The 19,826-nt window shown below is 42.7% G+C and overlaps 1 protein-coding gene across 3 annotated transcripts in view; it reads right to left on the bottom strand.

The window, feature by feature from the left end:
- The window catches only part of DGKI (diacylglycerol kinase iota), a 5,490,864-nt gene that overhangs the window by 3,548,211 nt on the left and 1,922,827 nt on the right, over positions 1-19,826 (bottom strand). For all 3 annotated transcript variants that reach the window (XM_044088223.1, XM_044088222.1, XM_044088221.1), the window contains one exon: positions 12,272-12,334. In XM_044088223.1, coding sequence (XP_043944158.1) covers positions 12,272-12,334 — 63 coding nt within the window. The remainder of the gene's footprint in view (positions 1-12,271; positions 12,335-19,826) is intronic.

Consider the following 19,826-nt stretch of genomic DNA (forward strand, 5'->3'; position numbering starts at 1 on the left):
CATCTGCTTTTGACATGTGCACCAGTGGCTACTGCCAGACATCCTAAGGACATCATAGTACAGTACCACTGCTAGCACATTAATGATCCTATGGACTACAGCAGAGATATGCCCAATATATGTGGACAGTCTGGCACGCTGTGGTCAGTCCAGAGATGTTCACAAATCTCCTTCATGTGAGACATGTGGACCATGCCTCACAATGTGGATGTTAATAGCCATGTACATGGGTATATCACATAAATACTGGACTACATATGCCCACACGTCTGTCCTGACACATAATACCTGGTGGTGCAGATGTCACATGGCAACATATTACCCAGTAGTTAGTGACATACATCTGTACAGAATCCCACTCCTTTGTCAGAAATACACAACAGTTATGGTTGCCTGGCAGCAGTATGTCTTGCAAATAACTGGACATAACAGCACACTGGGTAATTACACTAGGCTGCTAGGCATGTCACAAAGCACTGTGTAAACTGCAGACAGACTGCCACAATACTGGACTACATTTTGTATGGGAGAATACACATGTACCTGCAATTATAGCAGGCTCTACATACATGTCACAGCACAGAGTGACAGACACCTATGAGAACATGCATACCCACAACCAATGTGAACACAGCCATATATGGTACACAAGCTTAATATGACACTATATGGACTGTCGGATAACCATCCTCATATGTGCCACTCACACACTAACCCTATATACACTGGGTCATGACACAGTGTGGTCCGATGCCTGTCTGTGGTATGGAACACTTGTGTGTCTGGCCCTACAGACATGGGAGCCAATAGGGTACCATACACTGGAACAGCATGTAACATCAGATAGTACAGGACCAAGAACAACAGCATCTACCACAGTCTGTGCACAACCCAAAGTATGTATGTGCAATACACATACTGTCGACAATCACCATAAATACACAGACCCCAGTACTGTACACACAACTGCAGAATGCCCAAGTTATGTCCTCAGAAACAACCACTGCTATACATAACACATCTAGGTGTCTGATATCTGACTGGCTTGCTATCAGGTATGTTGTCAATAAATAATGGTGTACAAAACATATGCACCTCTTACTGCATGACATAAGTACAAAGGTTGACAGACTTGTGGCTGGAGCTACAAACACTGGCCCAATATTGGCATGTTGCTGTGATAACCTCATATATGTGCTGTCATACCAGGGTTTGTTGTGACATATGTCCTATGAGGGATATGAAGTCAGTAACTCTCATGGCTGTCACCATGTACTGACTGCAATCCTTACACTATGCTTCTGCAGTTCTCAGTTAGGTGTTCTGTGAGTAACACAAGAAACAAAAGGCTCTACACACTGCCCAGTCTGCAGATAACCCTACAGATGGGAGTTTCCTCAAACACATAACCCTGTCATGACAGGTATTAAATCATGTAGACCAGCCATATCCACACACACACCCTGTTAAACCAACATTACTCAAAATGCAGAAGAGCAACACTTATATTCTGTAATCATGTCTGTCACATCCCCCTCCTGTCTGTTGCCCTGTTTCCACAGTGTATGTTGTCAGAGGTAAATCCCAATACCATCTGTGATGTTGTTTGCCAAACACCAGATTTAAGTCCTGCTCACAGTGAATGAAAAGGCCCAACACCAGCATGATGTTCCTAGATATTGGATTGTGTTTCCATGCAATTGGCTATGGAAATGTTACCACAGCTGTTTCACATGCAATCAGCTAGGGGGGACTGCAATTCATGCAGAGGCCATCAGCTGATCATGAACATCACTTACAAAACACAATCTGCTGCCTAAGAAAAGCAGGTGCACTTCTCCACATCCACCAGACAGGGAGTGAGAGAGACAGACAGAGACAAAGTAAGTCAGGGAGGGGGTGGGAGAGTAAAACATAAGCATGTTTGTGTCACACAACTACCAGTACAGGGTTTCAAACCCCTGACTGACTATGTACTGCTATCACATGTCTATGCAGTTATTGCATGCGCCACATAGCTTACATGTTGGGGAGCTGTCCAAAGGTATATCTGATGGTGAGTGACATCCGCAGCAGTGATATAGTAGCAATAAGGTAGGTGTAGTACACGTGCCTGTCCACATGAGCAGGTGTCAATGTCAACACAGCTACAATCTCTCAGAGACTCACACACATTGACACAGTTGGCAGGGTCAGGAATAGACTTCCTTCCTAACTAGCTAGTTTGTCACAATACAGTAATGTGTAGGTATCACAGGCACCACAGTGGTTATCCAGGTGTTATATGAGCAAAGGGCATGTGAAGGTGTCTGACATCAGACAACATGCTTCAGTAGGCCAGTGGGAGTTGTAGTGAGTGTGAATGTGGTCAAAAGTGTCATACACCACACACACAGACACAGGGTGCCAGTACTGCCATGCATGGATGCATTGCTTCACAGGTGTGTAGTGGTTGACTGTTCCAAAAGGCTGTACAAGGCTAGATGAAGAGTATACTTTGCCATCATGCCACATGACAATGGTCTGCAGTGTGGCTCATGGGTGTAGTGTTTGGATTGGCTCACACAGGTGGGTATTGTATTCACCATCCAGTCAACTGGGTTACTATTGTGTGTGGACAGTGGTGTGCAATGCTTGCCATGTATGTGTTCTATATTCAATGACATGGATGGTGTCTGGGATGTGCACATGTCCCACATGCATGTTCAGTGACATATGAAACTATACCTGAGGTGTCTGGCCCAAGTTGTGTACCAAGATTCTTATCATCAGATGTGCCAGTCCTGGCCTCATGTGGCAGGAAATGGTAATGGACACCAGGTTGGCCTTGCACCTATATTGATAGCATGATACAGGTATTCTCTTGTGTCAGTGGCACCTGTCTATACAGGGCATGTATTTAAGGCATGATATGTCCTTTGTAGGCCACATTTGATGGCAGCACAGTTGTTGCAGGTGTCCAGTGGGGAACATAGTGAAGGTGCAATTATGTGCCTATTGTAGTGATGGGACAGGGTACCATGCCCTCTGTAGTCCACTGCAGTCACACCATCTGTGGGAAATATGCAGGGTACTACCAACAAAGTGGTTTTGCCTAGGCAAGTGTGTTTGTGTATGAAACATGGGTTGAGACTGTTCTCTGGGTAATACAAGGGTTGCTTACTTTGTTTGCCAGGCCTTGATGTCACATGTAGGGGTATGGATTGGCACCCCAGCCTCTCAGCTATTTCACATCTGTTATCCTTGTAAGGTGGACATTGTGACATATAATAGGCCCACCATTTAAGAAATTTGCAAAATCCACTCCACAATGAGTCCAGTTGTTACACACTCATAGCCAGCTCCACACAGGCTACAAATGACAAACCCACACACACTTGCCATGTCTGAGATTATAACTCCTACCTAACTAGTTTATCACACTACAGTATTACACAGTTATAGGATGCACCATGGAGATTACTGGACTACTTCATTCCCAAAGGTGTATTTCACTGGGAATGACATCAGCAGGCTTGCCAAAGAAGGGCAATGGAGGTTGCATTGACTGGGAATGTCCTCAAATGCATTGCTCCCTACACAGGCCAACAAACACACACACAAACAGCTGCACTTGCCATGTCTGGGATTAGAACTCCTACCTAACTAGTTTATCATATTACATCATTATACAGTTATAGGATGCACCACGCAGATTACTGGAGTACTCCTTCCCCAAAGGTGTATTTCACTGGGAATGACATCAGCAGGCTTACCAAAGTAGGGCAATGGAGGTTGTAGTGACTGTGAATGGCCTCAAAAACATTGCTCCCTACACAGACAAACAAACATCCACACTTGCCATGTCTGGGAACAGAACACCAACCAAATTTCTGTATCACACTACAGCATTACGCTGTTATAGGATGCACCATGGAGATTACTGGACTACTCTTTCTCCAAAGGTGTATTCACTGGGAATGACATCAGCAGGCTTGTCAAAGAAAGTCAATGGAGGTTGTACTGACTGTAAATGGCCTCAAAAGCATTGCTCCCTACACAGGCAAACACAGACACACAAACATCCACACTTGCCACGTCTGGGAACAGAACTCCTATTTAAGTAGTTTATCATACTACAGCATTACACAGTTATATGACACACCATAGTGATTACTGGGTTACCCTTTCCCCAAAGGTGTATTTCAAAGTGAATGACATCAGCAGGCTTGCCAAAGTAGGTCATTTGAATTGTAGTGGGTGTGACTAGCTTAAAAAGCATTGCTCTCTACACAGACGGTTGCACACACACACAGTTGCCATGTCTGGGATTAGAACTCCTACTTAACTACTGTATCACACTACAGCATTATGTAATTATTGGATGCATCACAGAGATTACTGGGCTATCTCTTCCCCAGAGGTGTATTTCACAGTGACTAACATCAGCAGGCTTGCCACAGTAGGGCTATGGGGAGGGCAGTGTGTGTGCATGGGCCATAACCCATTCATCTAGAGGAAGACACACCACACTCAGGCACACACACATTTATATTCCACAGGTATGTGTATACAACTGCTAGATGACTACTGCCTTATACAGTCATGTTGCACAGTTAGCACTAGCACCACATATTCTATAATGCTGAGGGATACCAGAGGCTAATTTCTACGGTGAGTGACATTTACACATCATGTGGTTGTAGCCATTTGGCTGTGTGCTGGGTGGGACAGACCTCATGATGGAAGGTTCTTTGTCACTGTCACTCTCTTCCACACATCTATGTATGTGTACTTTTGGCATATTATAGTGTGTTGTCCTTGGATATATGTGTGTATTCCTAGCCAATGTGTGAGCAAAGCATGACTGGTGCATACTGAGGAGTGTATACTGTCAGATATGTATGGTCCACTGTTGTTGCCAGACATGGGCTTCATTTCCTTAAGTGTGTGGGCATGCCCAGTATGAGCTTTCAGTATTTTGTTGTCTGACATTGCCTTCATTTCTCTAAGTGTGGGAGCATGCCCAGTATGCCCTACTGTACTGAATGTGTGGATGCATTCCAGGTAGATTGTACTTCAGTGCAGACTTTTGTGTTCTACACCTACAGCTAGCAAACTGTTTCTGCAGGATATCTGTAGATCAGTTGGCAATATAGGGTCAAACTGGGCAAGGGATAGTGGGTACTGTAGGTAATTGTATCTGTGCTGCTTCTGCTACATGGTCCTGGTGTTAGCAGAGATATTCAGACATGTGTAGTGTTATATACTGTGATGTTTTATGTCCTCAAGGACTGTCAGGTAAACATTTTTGCTCGCAGTGATGTCTTGGGGAACACAGTGTGAATGCAGCTTTGTCCAGTATTGTGGTCAAATGCCTACATATTCCTGCAAACTAATGCCATTCTGGAGAGGGAGCTGCAGACACTTGCTGCTGGGTCTGTGTAACTGGTTCAGCACCTTGGTACAGTGGTGGAAGAGGATCCCATACTTGTACATCCATCAACATTACAGTATGGCCTTATCTTGCTGTGGCAATACCTCACAGCTGTACAGATTCACATAGGTTACTCAGAGGCAGGGGTCATAAGTCAGGACATTACCCCTATTGTTGTGTATGGGCAGGGTTGTAGCCACCCATTTCTGTGTTTGCAGCCAAGGATAGTATGTGCACAGGGCTGTGTTTCGGACTTCGCACATTCCATGCTGCCCATGCCCCCCCCCCCAATTATTCTATCCTCTTCCATACATTATACAAAAATTCTCTGATACTTTCCCTATAGTTATCACCTCATCACAGCAGTGTATTGGCGTTGGTCCACAGTTCATTCAGTGGGACAATGTGGACATGTTACTGTGTTTTGTCCACATGGCCTTGCATATGGGTTCTGTGGACTGTGTTATGTTGTTATTTGGGAGTCCATGACATAACATACATTGGCAGTACGGGTGAGACACAGGCCTTTGGCAGAGGACTGTAAGCCATTTGATAGTGATGCAGGCCAGCTGTAGCAGGCCATTGCATTCTGTTCTACAGTACCAGACTGCCATACAGTATATTACCCTGGGGGACAGGGTAGGTGTGCTAGTTGTTCATGCCAATACTTTCTGTCAGTATTGATCAGGTGGTGTGGATGCTGGCAGGGTGCTTCTTACAGCTAGGGACACACCTGCATGGGACACCTGCACTGCATGCTGCATTCTTTCACTATTGCCATACACAGGTGGGAGTCATATTGTACCCATTCCCAACAGCAGGGATAAAACCAGAGAGGTACCTGTGGGTGGTGTTTGGGTGAGCTGGGTGTATGTGTTCTATTGACACTACTTGCATCTGATCCACAGATATGCATGGGGCATTCCACTTATGCTGGCTTGTGCAGGGACATCAGCTGTTTCATAATACATCATTCCTATGACCATTGTGATCTGCGAGTGTTTAGCCAGACAACATTGGTATTCCCTACTACAAGGCCAGATAATGTGATGCAAACCTGTATGCATAATTCAAAGGGTGTGTCCATTTCATGGTTACACATTATGCACTGTCTGTCTGGGGTACTTTCCCTGTGTACAGCATGCATATCTGGCCCAACAGTCATGCCATGTCCATCTTTCAGATGGTGGCACATATTACCACCATACATTTACAGTGGCTTACTGCTAGAATGTTTTATAGTGGGGAACATTGTGTTTGGCACTGCAGTTGTGAGGACTTGAACCTGTCATTGGCAGTACTGGGTAATGGCCAGCAGGTCAAACCTCACCATGCATACATACTGACTCTCACACAATATGAAACACACACCAACCTAACACACGCATACCTGCATATTGTACAAATGCTACAATCTATCCTGCTACCTTGGTCACCTCAGGTAATATGTGCTCCACTGGTACTATACCTACACATACACGTTACTACATTTCTATATTGGATTGAGGGGGCACATATGACTGTTACTACATTTCTACATAGGATTGGGGGGCACACCTGACTGTCTCTACATTTCTACATAGGATTGGGTGGGCACACATGACTGTTTCTACATTTCTACATAGGATTGGGGGGGCACCTGACTGTTTCTACATTTCTACATAGGATTGGGGGGCACACTGGACTGTTACTATGTGTCTACATCGGATTGGGGGGCACACCAGACTATTACTACATTTCTACAATAGGATTGGGGGGCACACCTGACTGTTACTACATTTCTACATAGGATTGAGGGGGCACACCTGACTGTCTCGACATTTCTACATAAGAATGGGGGGCACACCAGACTGTTACTATGTGGGGACACATCAAACTGTTACTATATTTCTACATAGGATTGTGGGGGCATACCTGGCTGTTTCTACATTTCTACATAGGATTGGAGGGGGGCACACCAAACTATTACTACATTTCTACATAGGATTGGGGGGTACACCTGTCTGCTACATGTCTACATCAGATTGGGGGCACACCAGACTGTTACTACATTTCTACATAGGATTGGGGGGCACACCTGACTGTTTCTACATTTCTTCATAGGATTGGGGGGGTACACCTGACTGTTTCCACATTTCTACATAGGATGGGGGGCACACCAGACTGTTACTATATTTCTACATAGGATTGGGTGGGGGCACACCTGACACTTGTACACATTTGCTATGAATGTACTGGTATGTCAGGTACTCCATTTCATTCTGTATTTTAACCTATCATGCTGATTAGAGGCATATCAGTATACTACAGGTCTTAGGTTTGATTGACCTACATATCAGTTTCTGACTTCTTACCATTCAGAACTAACATCCCACTGCCTGACCTGATGTAGTCTGTCTGTGTAGGCCTGGGGGGGGGGGTTACCCATAGCCATCCTTCACAGGCCTTAGTACAGCCTTTGTTTGTGTTTGTCTACACCTGTCCCGCTGGCTGAGACTGTTGTTGGGTATGTGACCCTCCCTGACTGGCATGTGTGTGTCATATGGACACACGTGTGGCCCAGCACATTTCCTGTAGTGGGTTTTGTCACCATGTGTGGTACCGGCTACTGTGGTGACACCAGTATTTGTTACAGATCTCATGCTGCCACTATAGATGTCTACTATCTGCTGGCAGCCCATTCAGCCACCAGATTCCCTTGCATGCTCACATCCATACCATAGATACAAGTAACAATACATATTACTCCATTCAGCAATTGGTAAGAAGAGTGACTTACCTTGTGGGTGTGCCAGTATTGAGGATGGTGCTGAAGGGCTGCCTATGTCGAATGCACGTAGTACACTCCCTATACATGGTTGAGCACAGGTAGTGTCATGTTTGACATCCTTTTTACTGTATGTGTGAGTCAGAGGTGTCATTCTCTGAGTCCCTACTGTGTCACTGTATGTGCTATGCGTTGCCTCTTTGCCAAGGCCAGGGCATACTTGGCATGCCTCCTTCTGCCTACTGGGGCAGACTCAAGTTGTTCCTCCTCTGAGTCACTCTGTGCCTGTGTAGGCCTTGGCAATGGTGGGAGGCTGTGTGGCCCTGTTCCGTGCTCTTCCTGCTGCAGCTGTTTCCACAGGATCATATTGTGTTGCATGGCACATACGATGACAATTTGAGTATATGTAGCTGGTGAGTACTGAAAGGCTCCACCGGATGTGTCCAGGTGCCGTTACCATGGCTTGAGCATCCCAAACACACACTCTATTATAATTCTGGTCTGTGTGTGTGCCTCATTATGGAGTTCTTGTTCAGGTGTGAGTGTGCATTTCTGATGGGTGCCATCAGCCATGGCTCCAGTGAGTAACCAGCATCCCCCACTAGGTGACCATGAGGGATGTTCCCATTGGAAAATCTCTGGTAGAGCTGCATTAGATGCCAGATGTGGGAATCGTGATAGCTTCCAGGGCAGCCAGCACACACATTCATTATAATGCCCTGGGCATCACACACGACCTGGAAGTTGATGGACGGGAAGGCCTTGCGGCTGATGCAGACCCTACCCCGCTCACTGGGTGGTGCTTTGATGTGTATGTGTGTACAGTCTGTAGCACCCACTACCTCAGGGTATTCTGCTGTTTGGTGGAAGAGACGCATATTGCTGGCCAACACCTCACTGGTGTTGGGAAAATATGTGTGCTCACCGGCATGTGCTGACATGGCATCCAGGAACTGATTGAGTACCCTGGATGCTGATGCCTGTGAGATCCCCATGATATCCCCAGTTGGCCCTTGGATGGTATCTGTGGCTAGTATTCTTAGGCCTACACATACCTTGGTATCCACTGGGATGGGTTCCCCTCTGTTAGTTCTGTGTGTCAGGCATGGCCGACACAGCTCAACAATTTGCTGTAGGAGGTCCCTGTCCACCCTATAGCGCTCCACTATCTCCAGCTCATGTAGCCCCCGGTACATTACCCTCGGCATGTACACTCTTCTCCGTCTCCTCACTGTGGGTTGGTCGACAGCATTCTTATCCTCACCACCCTCAGCCTCTTCCACATGTTGAGGTATGATAGCTACTGCAGCCCCTATCATTTTGTTGTTTTTGTTTGTTAAACTTTCCCCACTTGTATACACCAGTGGTGTACAGTATGTGGGAAAAAACAGAGGGAAAGGTGTTTGCATAGTTTATAGTAGTGTTCTGGGCTGGTCTACTGCCTGTGTAATTGTCTGATTGTGATACATTTCACCTGTCAGCTATGCTAGTTCTCCTAGATTACCTTCCTACTACTGTTTTCCTTTCCCATTGCCTTCCTGTTTAAGCCCGGGGATGCGCTGAGCAAACACAGTGCTCAAATGTGCACAGAGCTGCTATTTCCTGGTTTACTTTTTTTTTTTTATTTCCTTTAAAACCCGGTGCGCCGTGCACACCCGCTTAAGCAATGTAAGGAATGCTAGGCAGCCTCATACACACCCCCTTAGCTCTGCTAAGCTAAGGGCAAACTCAAGCCACAGGGCTCTAATCCGCTTACAGTATGCCTGACACACCCCTCTATGATGTCAGCTAGCTCCTAGGCTTGCACCAAGCTCCCTACACCAACACTGTTGGGTGCTGACTAGCATTGAGGGGAAATCTGGGATTCAGTATCATTCCCCTCATTTGCATAGGATTGCCTGCTAATGCATAGTTACAGGTCCCACAGTGAGCCTCTCCCCTTAGCAACCACTATTCACTAACCATGTTGTTTTCTGCCTGCCATTGAGTATAATGGAAAAATAGTGATTTTGGTTAGAATGCTTATTTCAGGTTATTTTATTTTCACCCGATCCTGTTTGTGCACCGTTGCCCTATGCTTAAACAGACAAAATTGGTTAAAAAAAAATAATAAAAGTTATTTTTTTTAAACTGTTTTCCATGCCAGTGGCCACATATTTGGCCATTGGCATGCTTTACACATTATATACACCCTTTATTTGGAACTGCCTTGGCTCCGTTTTGTAGTTTGCAGAAATGTACTCGGTTACTAACTGAGTACATTTCTGCAGATTACACTAGTCCGGCATGGCTGGCTTCCAGCTTCCTGGATCACAAATTCACCTCATTTGCATATTTTTTCATCTGCAAATGGGGTAATTTGCATACAGGAGCTGCATCCATGCAGGAATAGTACAGGAGCGCTCATGCATGTCCCTGCAGCTTATTCCTGGATCACATGGCAGACATATTACCTCCTGAAGCTCCTGCACACCGTGCAGGGTTTGCTGAATCTGGGGGTAGGTGCTTGTCTTTTAAGTGCAATGTTTGGTGGGGGGATACCATCTAAGTAGGGGAGTTACATTGAGACATTTTTCTAATTGATTTAGGATTTTGTGTGCCATATTAGTTGACTATATTTTTTAAAAGTTTTGAAGAGATATGCAAGGTTAAGTACTGCTGGTCAGACCAGTAGCAAATTTAGCAACATTATTATAACTCTCTTCTGATGTAGCATGGTAGTGGTATGGTTAATAAATGATATGGATGCAGAAAGAAGATTTAGCAACAAAAGCAGTGGTTAAATGCACTTCTTGGCTTAGGAATGGTCTGGCATGATAAAGGAGATCCAGCTTTTGAAGAGTTTCTTTAATGATGTTCTGAATATGAGTACCAAATCTTAGATAATAATCAATGGTGACCCCGATGAGCTTAGAAGTTGTAATTAATTCAATCAGGATAAACAGTCTTCCACAGTTTCAGCAGAAAAAAAGTTTTTTTTTTTAGCTTTTCAAATGGAGAACTGCCCTAGGCACCTTTTTAAGTCAATGGATTATATGTTGTGTGAACTGTTAGAAACAGTGATACATTTTCATGTGGTGACTCAGTAGATTTTTTTTAAACTAATTCTTAGTGAAATAACTCAGCAAGGCAAGACAGTCAGTATGTATGTATGTGTGTGTGTAGGGGGGGGGGTATTCAGAAACATGTAAACCTCTGAGCAATGGTGGATTTAGGATTGCTTAGTGTATTGCAAGGAATAAACTCAAAGACTAAGAACCACAGCAGTATGAAGATTCTGGCAAGCAGAACTACAGCAGTCTTACTTGATATAGCTGAAAGAAAATGCGGCAGTCCAGAGGTACAGCTAATGTGAACTAGCCATGTTTTATCTGTATACCATTATCAAAATAGCATCTTGAACTGCAGTGAAGACTGAACTCTTTTGATTCACAGTAAACATCCATTGCAGTCTATAGCAGCATTAGGTTTGTTAGCCATGCCCACAGCAGATAAGTACTACAAGGCTATATGTATGTTTATGTGTGCGTGTGTGTTTGAGTGTGTGTGGGTGTGTGTGCTTGAGAGAATGAGTGTGTGCGCTTGTGCGTGTGTGTGCTTGCGAGAATGAGTGTGTGTGTGTGTGTGTGTGTGTGTGTGTGTGTGTGTGTGTGTGTGTGTGTGTGTGTGTGTGTGTGTGTGTGTGTGTGTGTGTGTGTGTGTGTGTGAGAGAGAGTGACTGCACTGGTGTCTCTGTAAATAATTCTGAGCATCAGACATGTTTCAGAGAAATTGTATCAGGGCTTTTCTATTGGACTCAAAGTATATGTGGGCAGTTTTCCTCCTTTACTAATAGAGGGTCAGATAAGATCAAGAAACAAGTCATCAGTGTCAACATAAATCCTTGAACTCATTGTGCCAGTGTCAGTCATTGTCAGATTGCTAACCTCTGTCAAACATTAATCCACTCTAAATGTACAAATCTAGCTACTCTTATTCCAAATCTGTATCCAAGTCTAGTTCACTGATGTCACATGTGAAAAATCTAGTCAGACCCTAACCTTCTGAAAATGCAGCATTTACAGATGTTTTGAACAATGCAAACTTACCACGACTTTGACATGCTTTGCTAAATCTCTTGAACTTCTTTGTAGAAAATCAGAAAAGGCAGCCTAAAGAAACATAAAAGAAAATAATCAGTAATTGTACAATTTTTTCACTTTTAAAGACCTGCCTTAAAGCCAGTCAGATTCTTATTAAAATAAAGGAATATAACTTATAGCTTATTCCAAATAATTTGTTTTGTGATTATAGTAAAAATATTTCTTGTATCATACTCAAACACACTCAAATGTACTAGAAACTAGATCATCATTATATAAGCATAGTTTTCACTTTATGGGGACATTTTTTATTAATTTTATGTGCAAGATTGAAATGTATGAGCTGGCTATGTAATATGTGATTAAAATGGCTGTTTTATCCTTTTAGTATAGTAGAAATCCTTTTTTTCTAGCAGTATGTATGAATCTAAGCTACATTCAACCTATTTAACCATTAAACATCAAATGACTTTGAGTGAGAAAATGCTCAACTAAATATACACATATGGGTTCAGTTGGTTTGGTTGACAGGGTGTTTGGTCGACATTTGTTTAATCGACTGCATTTGGTCAACTATATAGTCAATAGGTATGCAGGGTCAGCAATCCTGAGATTAGGGAATATTCCCTTCCCCTGGAGACCATTTGATCACAGAGTTAATATATGGAGGAGATGGAGAAGGTATGGAGATGTTGTTTACGTTTTTTTTTTAAATAATATTTTCATGCCCCGGAAAGCAACCTCAGTGCATGCATGCATACTAGTTAGCTGACGTTTTCATTTCAAATTATTTAGATTCAGGATTTTGACATTCATAGTAGTCGACCAACTGAAGGTAAATCATATATACAGATAGATAGATATAGATACAGACATAGATATAGATATTGATATATATAAAATTAGATTGACTTCACGATTACATGACCACAGCCAGAAACACTAGGTTAAAGTTGACTGAGATGGAGATGACTACAGCACTACCTGATGAAGTTTTTTTCTTGATGGCTACTGACACCTCATCTGCCTGTCAACAGCCTGCCCATTTCAAAAACGCATACAGGTCACACACACACACACACACACACACACACACACACACACAGACACACACGCAGGCACACACATGTATGTGTGTATATATATATATATATATATATATATATATATATATATATATTTATATTTATGTATATATATATATATATATATATATATATATATATATATATATATATATATCAACAATGGGGTTTAGGGAATTTGCCCTTTCCCCATTGTACTGTTATATCAGAGTTCGTATATGTAATTAGCAAGGTTGTGGGGGATTCAGCTGGGCTTGATCCCTTCAAAAAAAAGTAAGATGAACTGTTTTATTAATTATTTTGATATTGAAGGTTTATACTCAGTGATACATTGATATGGTTCCCCTCTAAAATGGTCATTGTGTTACTGGTCAACATCTATTATGTTGGCTCCATTTGTTCAACAGATCTTCTGATCAACAGTGCCAGTGCAAAATCACTGTAATAGTGATTTTGAAATATCTGCCTTTTCCCTGCTATTGTGTAGTCTCAGAGTGGTGTATATAAGTAGCAGGAGGTGTAGGAATCTGTGCCCCCATCATGGGAAATATAGCTCCCTGCAAAAAAAAAAAATATATCTCTACAGTATGTTCTTATTTTATAGTCCTTTTCCAGTATTTGAAGTATGGATACTTTAGTATCGGCAATATGTGTGCTGATTAATTTTTGTCAGTGTTTGTTGCTGTGATTTTGTGAACACCGATCATCTTATAAATATATATATATATATATATATATATATATATATATATATATATATATATATATATATAAAAAACATAACTGTATATTTAAAAATATGGTATGCACACATTTGGTCAGCCGGTGGATAGCCGACCGGAAAATGTTCGAAAGCAGTGCTGTGACTTTGCATCATTGTGAATGCAATTTTGTCGATCTGCAAAACATCCTCCCCTTTTTAACCCATGGTAGTGCTTGTTTAGGTGGTAGAGCAGTCGAGAATGTGGAATTCGGAATTTGTTATGACATTCAAACTGTTCGACATCTAGAAATTTGACATTTAGGTTCGGAAAAACAGACGTTTGCAAGTTGGTTGTGCGACCAAATGCATGTATTCCTAAAAATATAGATCTATATTTCGATTTACTGTCCCCAATCCCTTAATTACTACCATCTCTTGTTCCACCACTGAAAACTTTACTCGCTTGCTATGCTGCCAAAGTACATATTTTTAATACTCATTTGTAATTTGTAAATCTGTCCTTCTCTAGCTGCTTTATACACATACTCTGTCTTCTCTTGTATACATACATTCCTTACTTTACAAACCCCTTTTTGCTCACTTTCCAACTCTGACACTTTATCAGTGCTGTTAATAATCTTTTATCTCAGTTAACACCTTGTATTTTCATATATTTTCCCTACCTGTATTATCTTTTCTCCTAGCTCACTCTCTCTCTCTCTCTCTCTCTCTCTCTCTCCTCCTCACCAGGCTCAGCTTTAGGTCAAGTGGTGACATAGGCAAAAGAGCTTCACAGTACCCCCCCCCCCCCACATACACACACCACCTGATGCCCCCATCCTGGTCTATTTACACCATCCAGTTTACTGGAAAGCTCCCCTGCTAGAGCGGCTCCATAGGCGGCCGCCTAGTTGGCCTATGCCTAAGGCCGGCTATGCTCCTCACTTACTTGTAAAAGTACTCATATCCATTTGCAAGGTGAATGTCTCAGATCCTGATAGCTGTACCCCATGTCATAAGGGCCAGTTACTGCACAAGGACGTCCAGCTCATGTGCATGGCTGGTGCCGGCCAAACCAATATATATGTAGTGCAATACAGTGGCTGTACTAAGTAGATGGATATACGTGGAACATGGCAGCCTAGCTCGTTGATATACAATGAGCAGTTTAAGTGCTTGGCAGTTTTACATGGGCAGCAAAGGAGTTCAATGCAACTTTCAATGCACAGTCCAATCACAAAAGGCAAGTGATTTGGAAGTCCTAGCTGGGCATGCCTAAAGTCTCTTTATCTATTTTTGACCAGATTAAAGGTTTAAAAATAAGAATATAGGGGAAAAAATGGAAAGAGGAAGGAAACAAAGGGGAGAACAGAAGGAAGATAATGGGTGAGCAACTAAGGAATCAGCAGAATGGAAGAGGAGAAGGTGGAGAAATTTGTTTGTGGAAGAGATAACCATTTTTTATGCATAAATAGGAGGCAGATTTGAAAAGAAAATAAGATAAGAAAGAGGAAGATAAGAAGGTTAGGGGAGACAGTTGTAGAAGGCAGACACAAATGGCAGTGGTATAGTAAAACAATGAGGTAAGAGGAACAGTGATGAAGGAGACAGCAGGCAAACAGATGGAAGGTAATGTTCTGGGGAAGATTACACAACCAACAGGGCTTGGCATGGATAGAAAAGGGAAACACCAGTATTGTGATAGGATGGGGTGTCTGTGGCTGCAGTCTCTGTCAGTAGCAGCACAGTGTAAGTTTCATGAGTACTGTCACTACTAAGTTCTTTTTCAGATAATGGAGACAGTGCTGTACAAGGACATGCTCAATGAGTCACCAGAAGAGGTTTCCCTTTTTTACCCATTCGGGCATCCAACCTCCTGTCAATAATCTTCCCAGAATGCCTGGCAGCTACTCATGGGTGACAGAGGTGTCCCCTGCACTGATACTGCTACTGGTGGGTACAATAATACTAGTATCTGGTGCACGGCTACCTGTAGCTGGCTGGGACCCTGATGTGCTAAGTGTTTCTAGTGGTGATGTTGGTGGCAGTGTCACCTGTTGAGGAGTGTGACATGCCTGGCCAGAGGTATGGGTATAGGTCATGATACTGCTGCATATAATGGTAAAACAAAATGGGAAAAATACAATAATAAACAAAATAAATGCATGAAATAGAAATGACAAAGAAGGTGGGGAGCCGGAAATCCAAATACAGTGAAAAAATGCAGCTAATATTTACTTATCATTTAACTAAGTGACACAATATATGAATTAATAACAAATGCTCCTCCCAAGTTAACATAATTGTTATCATACAAAAGTAAGTGGGCGTCTAAACCCAGGGCCATCAATTCTTCATTCTAAAAGGTGAAGGATTAATGTAGACAAATTAATGATAGTCTGTACTCCAAGACATAGTAATAGTATGCCTGAGGCAAATGTGTATAAACAAGGGAATAAAGAAGCTCAGACATACCTTTTACTGACAGGTTGTAAGTGAAGGTAAAGATTGTCCATAACACTGATGTACACCATCCCAAAAATATTGCTAATGCATAGCTCCCACTTTGGGTAGTATAATGAGCATAATCTAAAGCATGATAATACAAATGTGTGCATGTGTGTGTGTGTGTGTGGGGGTGATCCCAAACACATCCTCATAATCTGGGTGCACAGCCTTAATATCCTAACCCTCTTGAACAAGTAAGTGGCAGGATGTACTGCTGCCTTTCTCCTGTGGCAGTTATCACAGAAGTGGCAGTGATTTCTGAAAGGTATACTTTTTGAAAATGACTCTCGAATACTGTAAACATTATAAGATGCACATTCTGTAAAAAGTATGCTCGCCCTGACATACTTACATGATCTATTCTCCTCCGATGTAGCTGCCTATTCACTTAAATGCCTTCAGGGACTATAAAGAGAAATACAACACTGTGTAATATCTATGGATGGTATGCAGTGGCAGGTTATATATGTGGCTAAGATAACTTATACTTACAGTATCAAGCCACTAATAGTGTAGCCCAGGCTGTAACACATGCCACACTGGCATCCCATGTAAGGGAACAATGGTGTCATTATAACACAGACATGAGGCACCACAATCCTGACCTCCCATGTCAATGGGAAGATATAGTTTAACAGGTGCTGATCCCCTTGGCTGAGATGCCTGTAGCATCGATTACAGCCTGGTTTACACTATTATAGGTTTCAGTATTATGGTGAGGCTCATGATAGCCCTCCTGAAGTAGCTTCTTTCTCAAGTCCTGAGGGAAGAGGTACAGAGAGATTTTTGTCTCCTTCACATACAACCTTTATACTCAGAAAAGAACACTATCCTCTTCTTCTCCAGTCATAATGTCTCATCCTTGAATAATTTCAGTTTGAAATGGAAGAAGGTTATCACCCAAAACAGGTCTCAAGGGTCTGTTCTGACAAGCACTGACAAGCATCGATAAGTATTTCATTTGTGGGATGGATGGTGGGCTAAAATACTATTGGTATAGGTTTATAAGGGTTCACAATGGCACTTTAAGGTGTGAAACATTGCAGTTCTCCACACCTGTATGGGCTATTAAGAAATCAATCACAGTGATTCCCTTTACAGACAGATTTGGAATTACAGTTCCCCCTAGAGTTGTGGCCTTGACCTAGCATGCATACATTCTACAGTGTTGCCCACAGAGAGTCAGACGTGCACAGCATCGAGAAAACTTGAGCGTGATGGTTAGCAAGCATGTGCTCTTCAAGCAAATTGATCAGTTCAGAAAAATAATGAGTCAAGACCTAATTAACATAATCTTTTCACCCAGACAAGTGAAACTACATGATATTAGTGAATCAATAAACAGAGGGCCTCATCAAACAACTATAGAAACTGTAGACCAACCAAGTTTGGAAGCAAAGAAAGTTGAATAAGCAAAGAACTGATTGAGCAAATATATAGTTCTGCTATGACAAGGTAAGTGATACTTTTTACAAGTCTGTTGTTTCAAATGTGGCTGCTTTTTACTTCTATGGAACTTGTGGATGTAATAAGAGAGATGTTTGTCAGTGAGTGGGTGCTCATACTCATTGCACAATTTGGACCATTTTGATGGGATACTGACAGCACTTGCAGTGAATAATTGTGTCTGTAGTATACAGTACAGACACATCAGTTGCAAAACTATTTTAATCCTCAGAAATACGGTCATGTCACCTTAGTCTCTTGTAATGGTATGGGTAACTTTTGTCAGGGATATTTGCTCCATAAGCATATGTGACTGATTTTAAATAAAGAGAGTGACCAAAGAAACTTAACCCTCAGGTACACAAACAGCATGCTTTATGACCAAATGGGTAGTAATCATGTATGGATTTGGCAGGCCTGTACAGGAACAAGGCTGCTAATTCCACTGTTTTCACACCTACAGAGCAATTTTTAAAAAAACAAAGCAGAAACACACTGCTGATTCTGGGACTTCTGCTGAGAAATCCACCCGCAAGCTGAAGTTCTCTGATGGGGAGAATGAGATACTACTCCAGGTCTTCTGTCGACAATTGCACTTTGGCCTGAATGCAGCTGACCAGGCATATCAGGACCATACTCAGGATGATGTTGTGGCAAAAGTCAATGTTTTACCTAAATAAGGGCTCAACTCCTGGCATGGGAATGTAGGGCAATGGGTGGGAAGCAATCAAGTGTGGCATATCTCATGGAGATGCAGGACTTCCTGTCATCTCTCAGAGGGAGTAGCACCTCAACAGAGTCCCACAGTGTACTACTACATGTTAGGGCAGAGCTGGCATGACCACAGAGACAATCAACTGAAGATCTCCTGGTGTAAGAATATCTTTAGGTCCTCTTCCACCCTTAGCCATGATCCACATTATTAAAACTGCCTTTTTCATGGTATACAGGTACATCAGGAGTTCAGCCTCCACAGCCATATGCACAAGGTATGCAATTAAAGTACTTCTTGTTATCATGTTAATATTTCTAAAACTTTGTTGCATCTATACTTTTCATTGCAAAGTCATACTTACATGGGATATTTTGTAATTTGGTGTACTCACTGGTCATTTTTTTGTCCAGCACCAGCACTGTGAAACTACTCTTACCTTATTTTGGTGGATCTGTAGCCTCTGATAATGATAGTAGGGATTAGCTGACCTAGTCAGGGAGTACAAAATATATCCTGGACACAAAGAATGTGACTACTGCATCACCAGCAAAGACCATAGACTCAGCCTCTATGCCAATGGACTCATGCAGGACAGGTTAATGGGGACATTACAATTAGAGAAAAGTTATAGCTCCAAGTGGACAGATGCCAGAATCTGCCACTAGCACTCATGAGCAAAGAGGTCCACGCAAGGGTGTGGATAATGGTGCACACTAGAGGCATGGCAACTGCCCTCCCCCTGAGGTTGCAGTGTCAGTGGATGCAACATAGTTTTAGTCTAGGGCCATTATGGAGGCAACAGCTGGTGCCACTACAGCCATGGTAGAGTTAGTGAGGATGATGAAGGGTGTGCGAGATGATGTATGGAGTGCATGTCCCTTGCATGGCATTTCTTGGATAGACTTAGATAGACACTGGAACATGCAATATCTTCTCTGGCTAATCTGCAAGGGGGGAGGGGCCACCCAAAAATCTGGTCATCTGGCACATCCACAGATCATAGCCCTGATGAATGTGCATGATAATGATCCTACTTCCACAGTGCTAGTAATTGCAAGGCTACATCTGTTTGTACAGGTGTCTACACCCAGAAGGAGCTGTCTC

The sequence above is a fragment of the Protopterus annectens genome, chromosome 11.part0 (assembly GCF_019279795.1).
Source record: "Protopterus annectens isolate FY-2018-M chromosome 11.part0, PAN1.0, whole genome shotgun sequence".
NCBI lineage: Eukaryota > Metazoa > Chordata > Ceratodontiformes > Protopteridae > Protopterus > Protopterus annectens.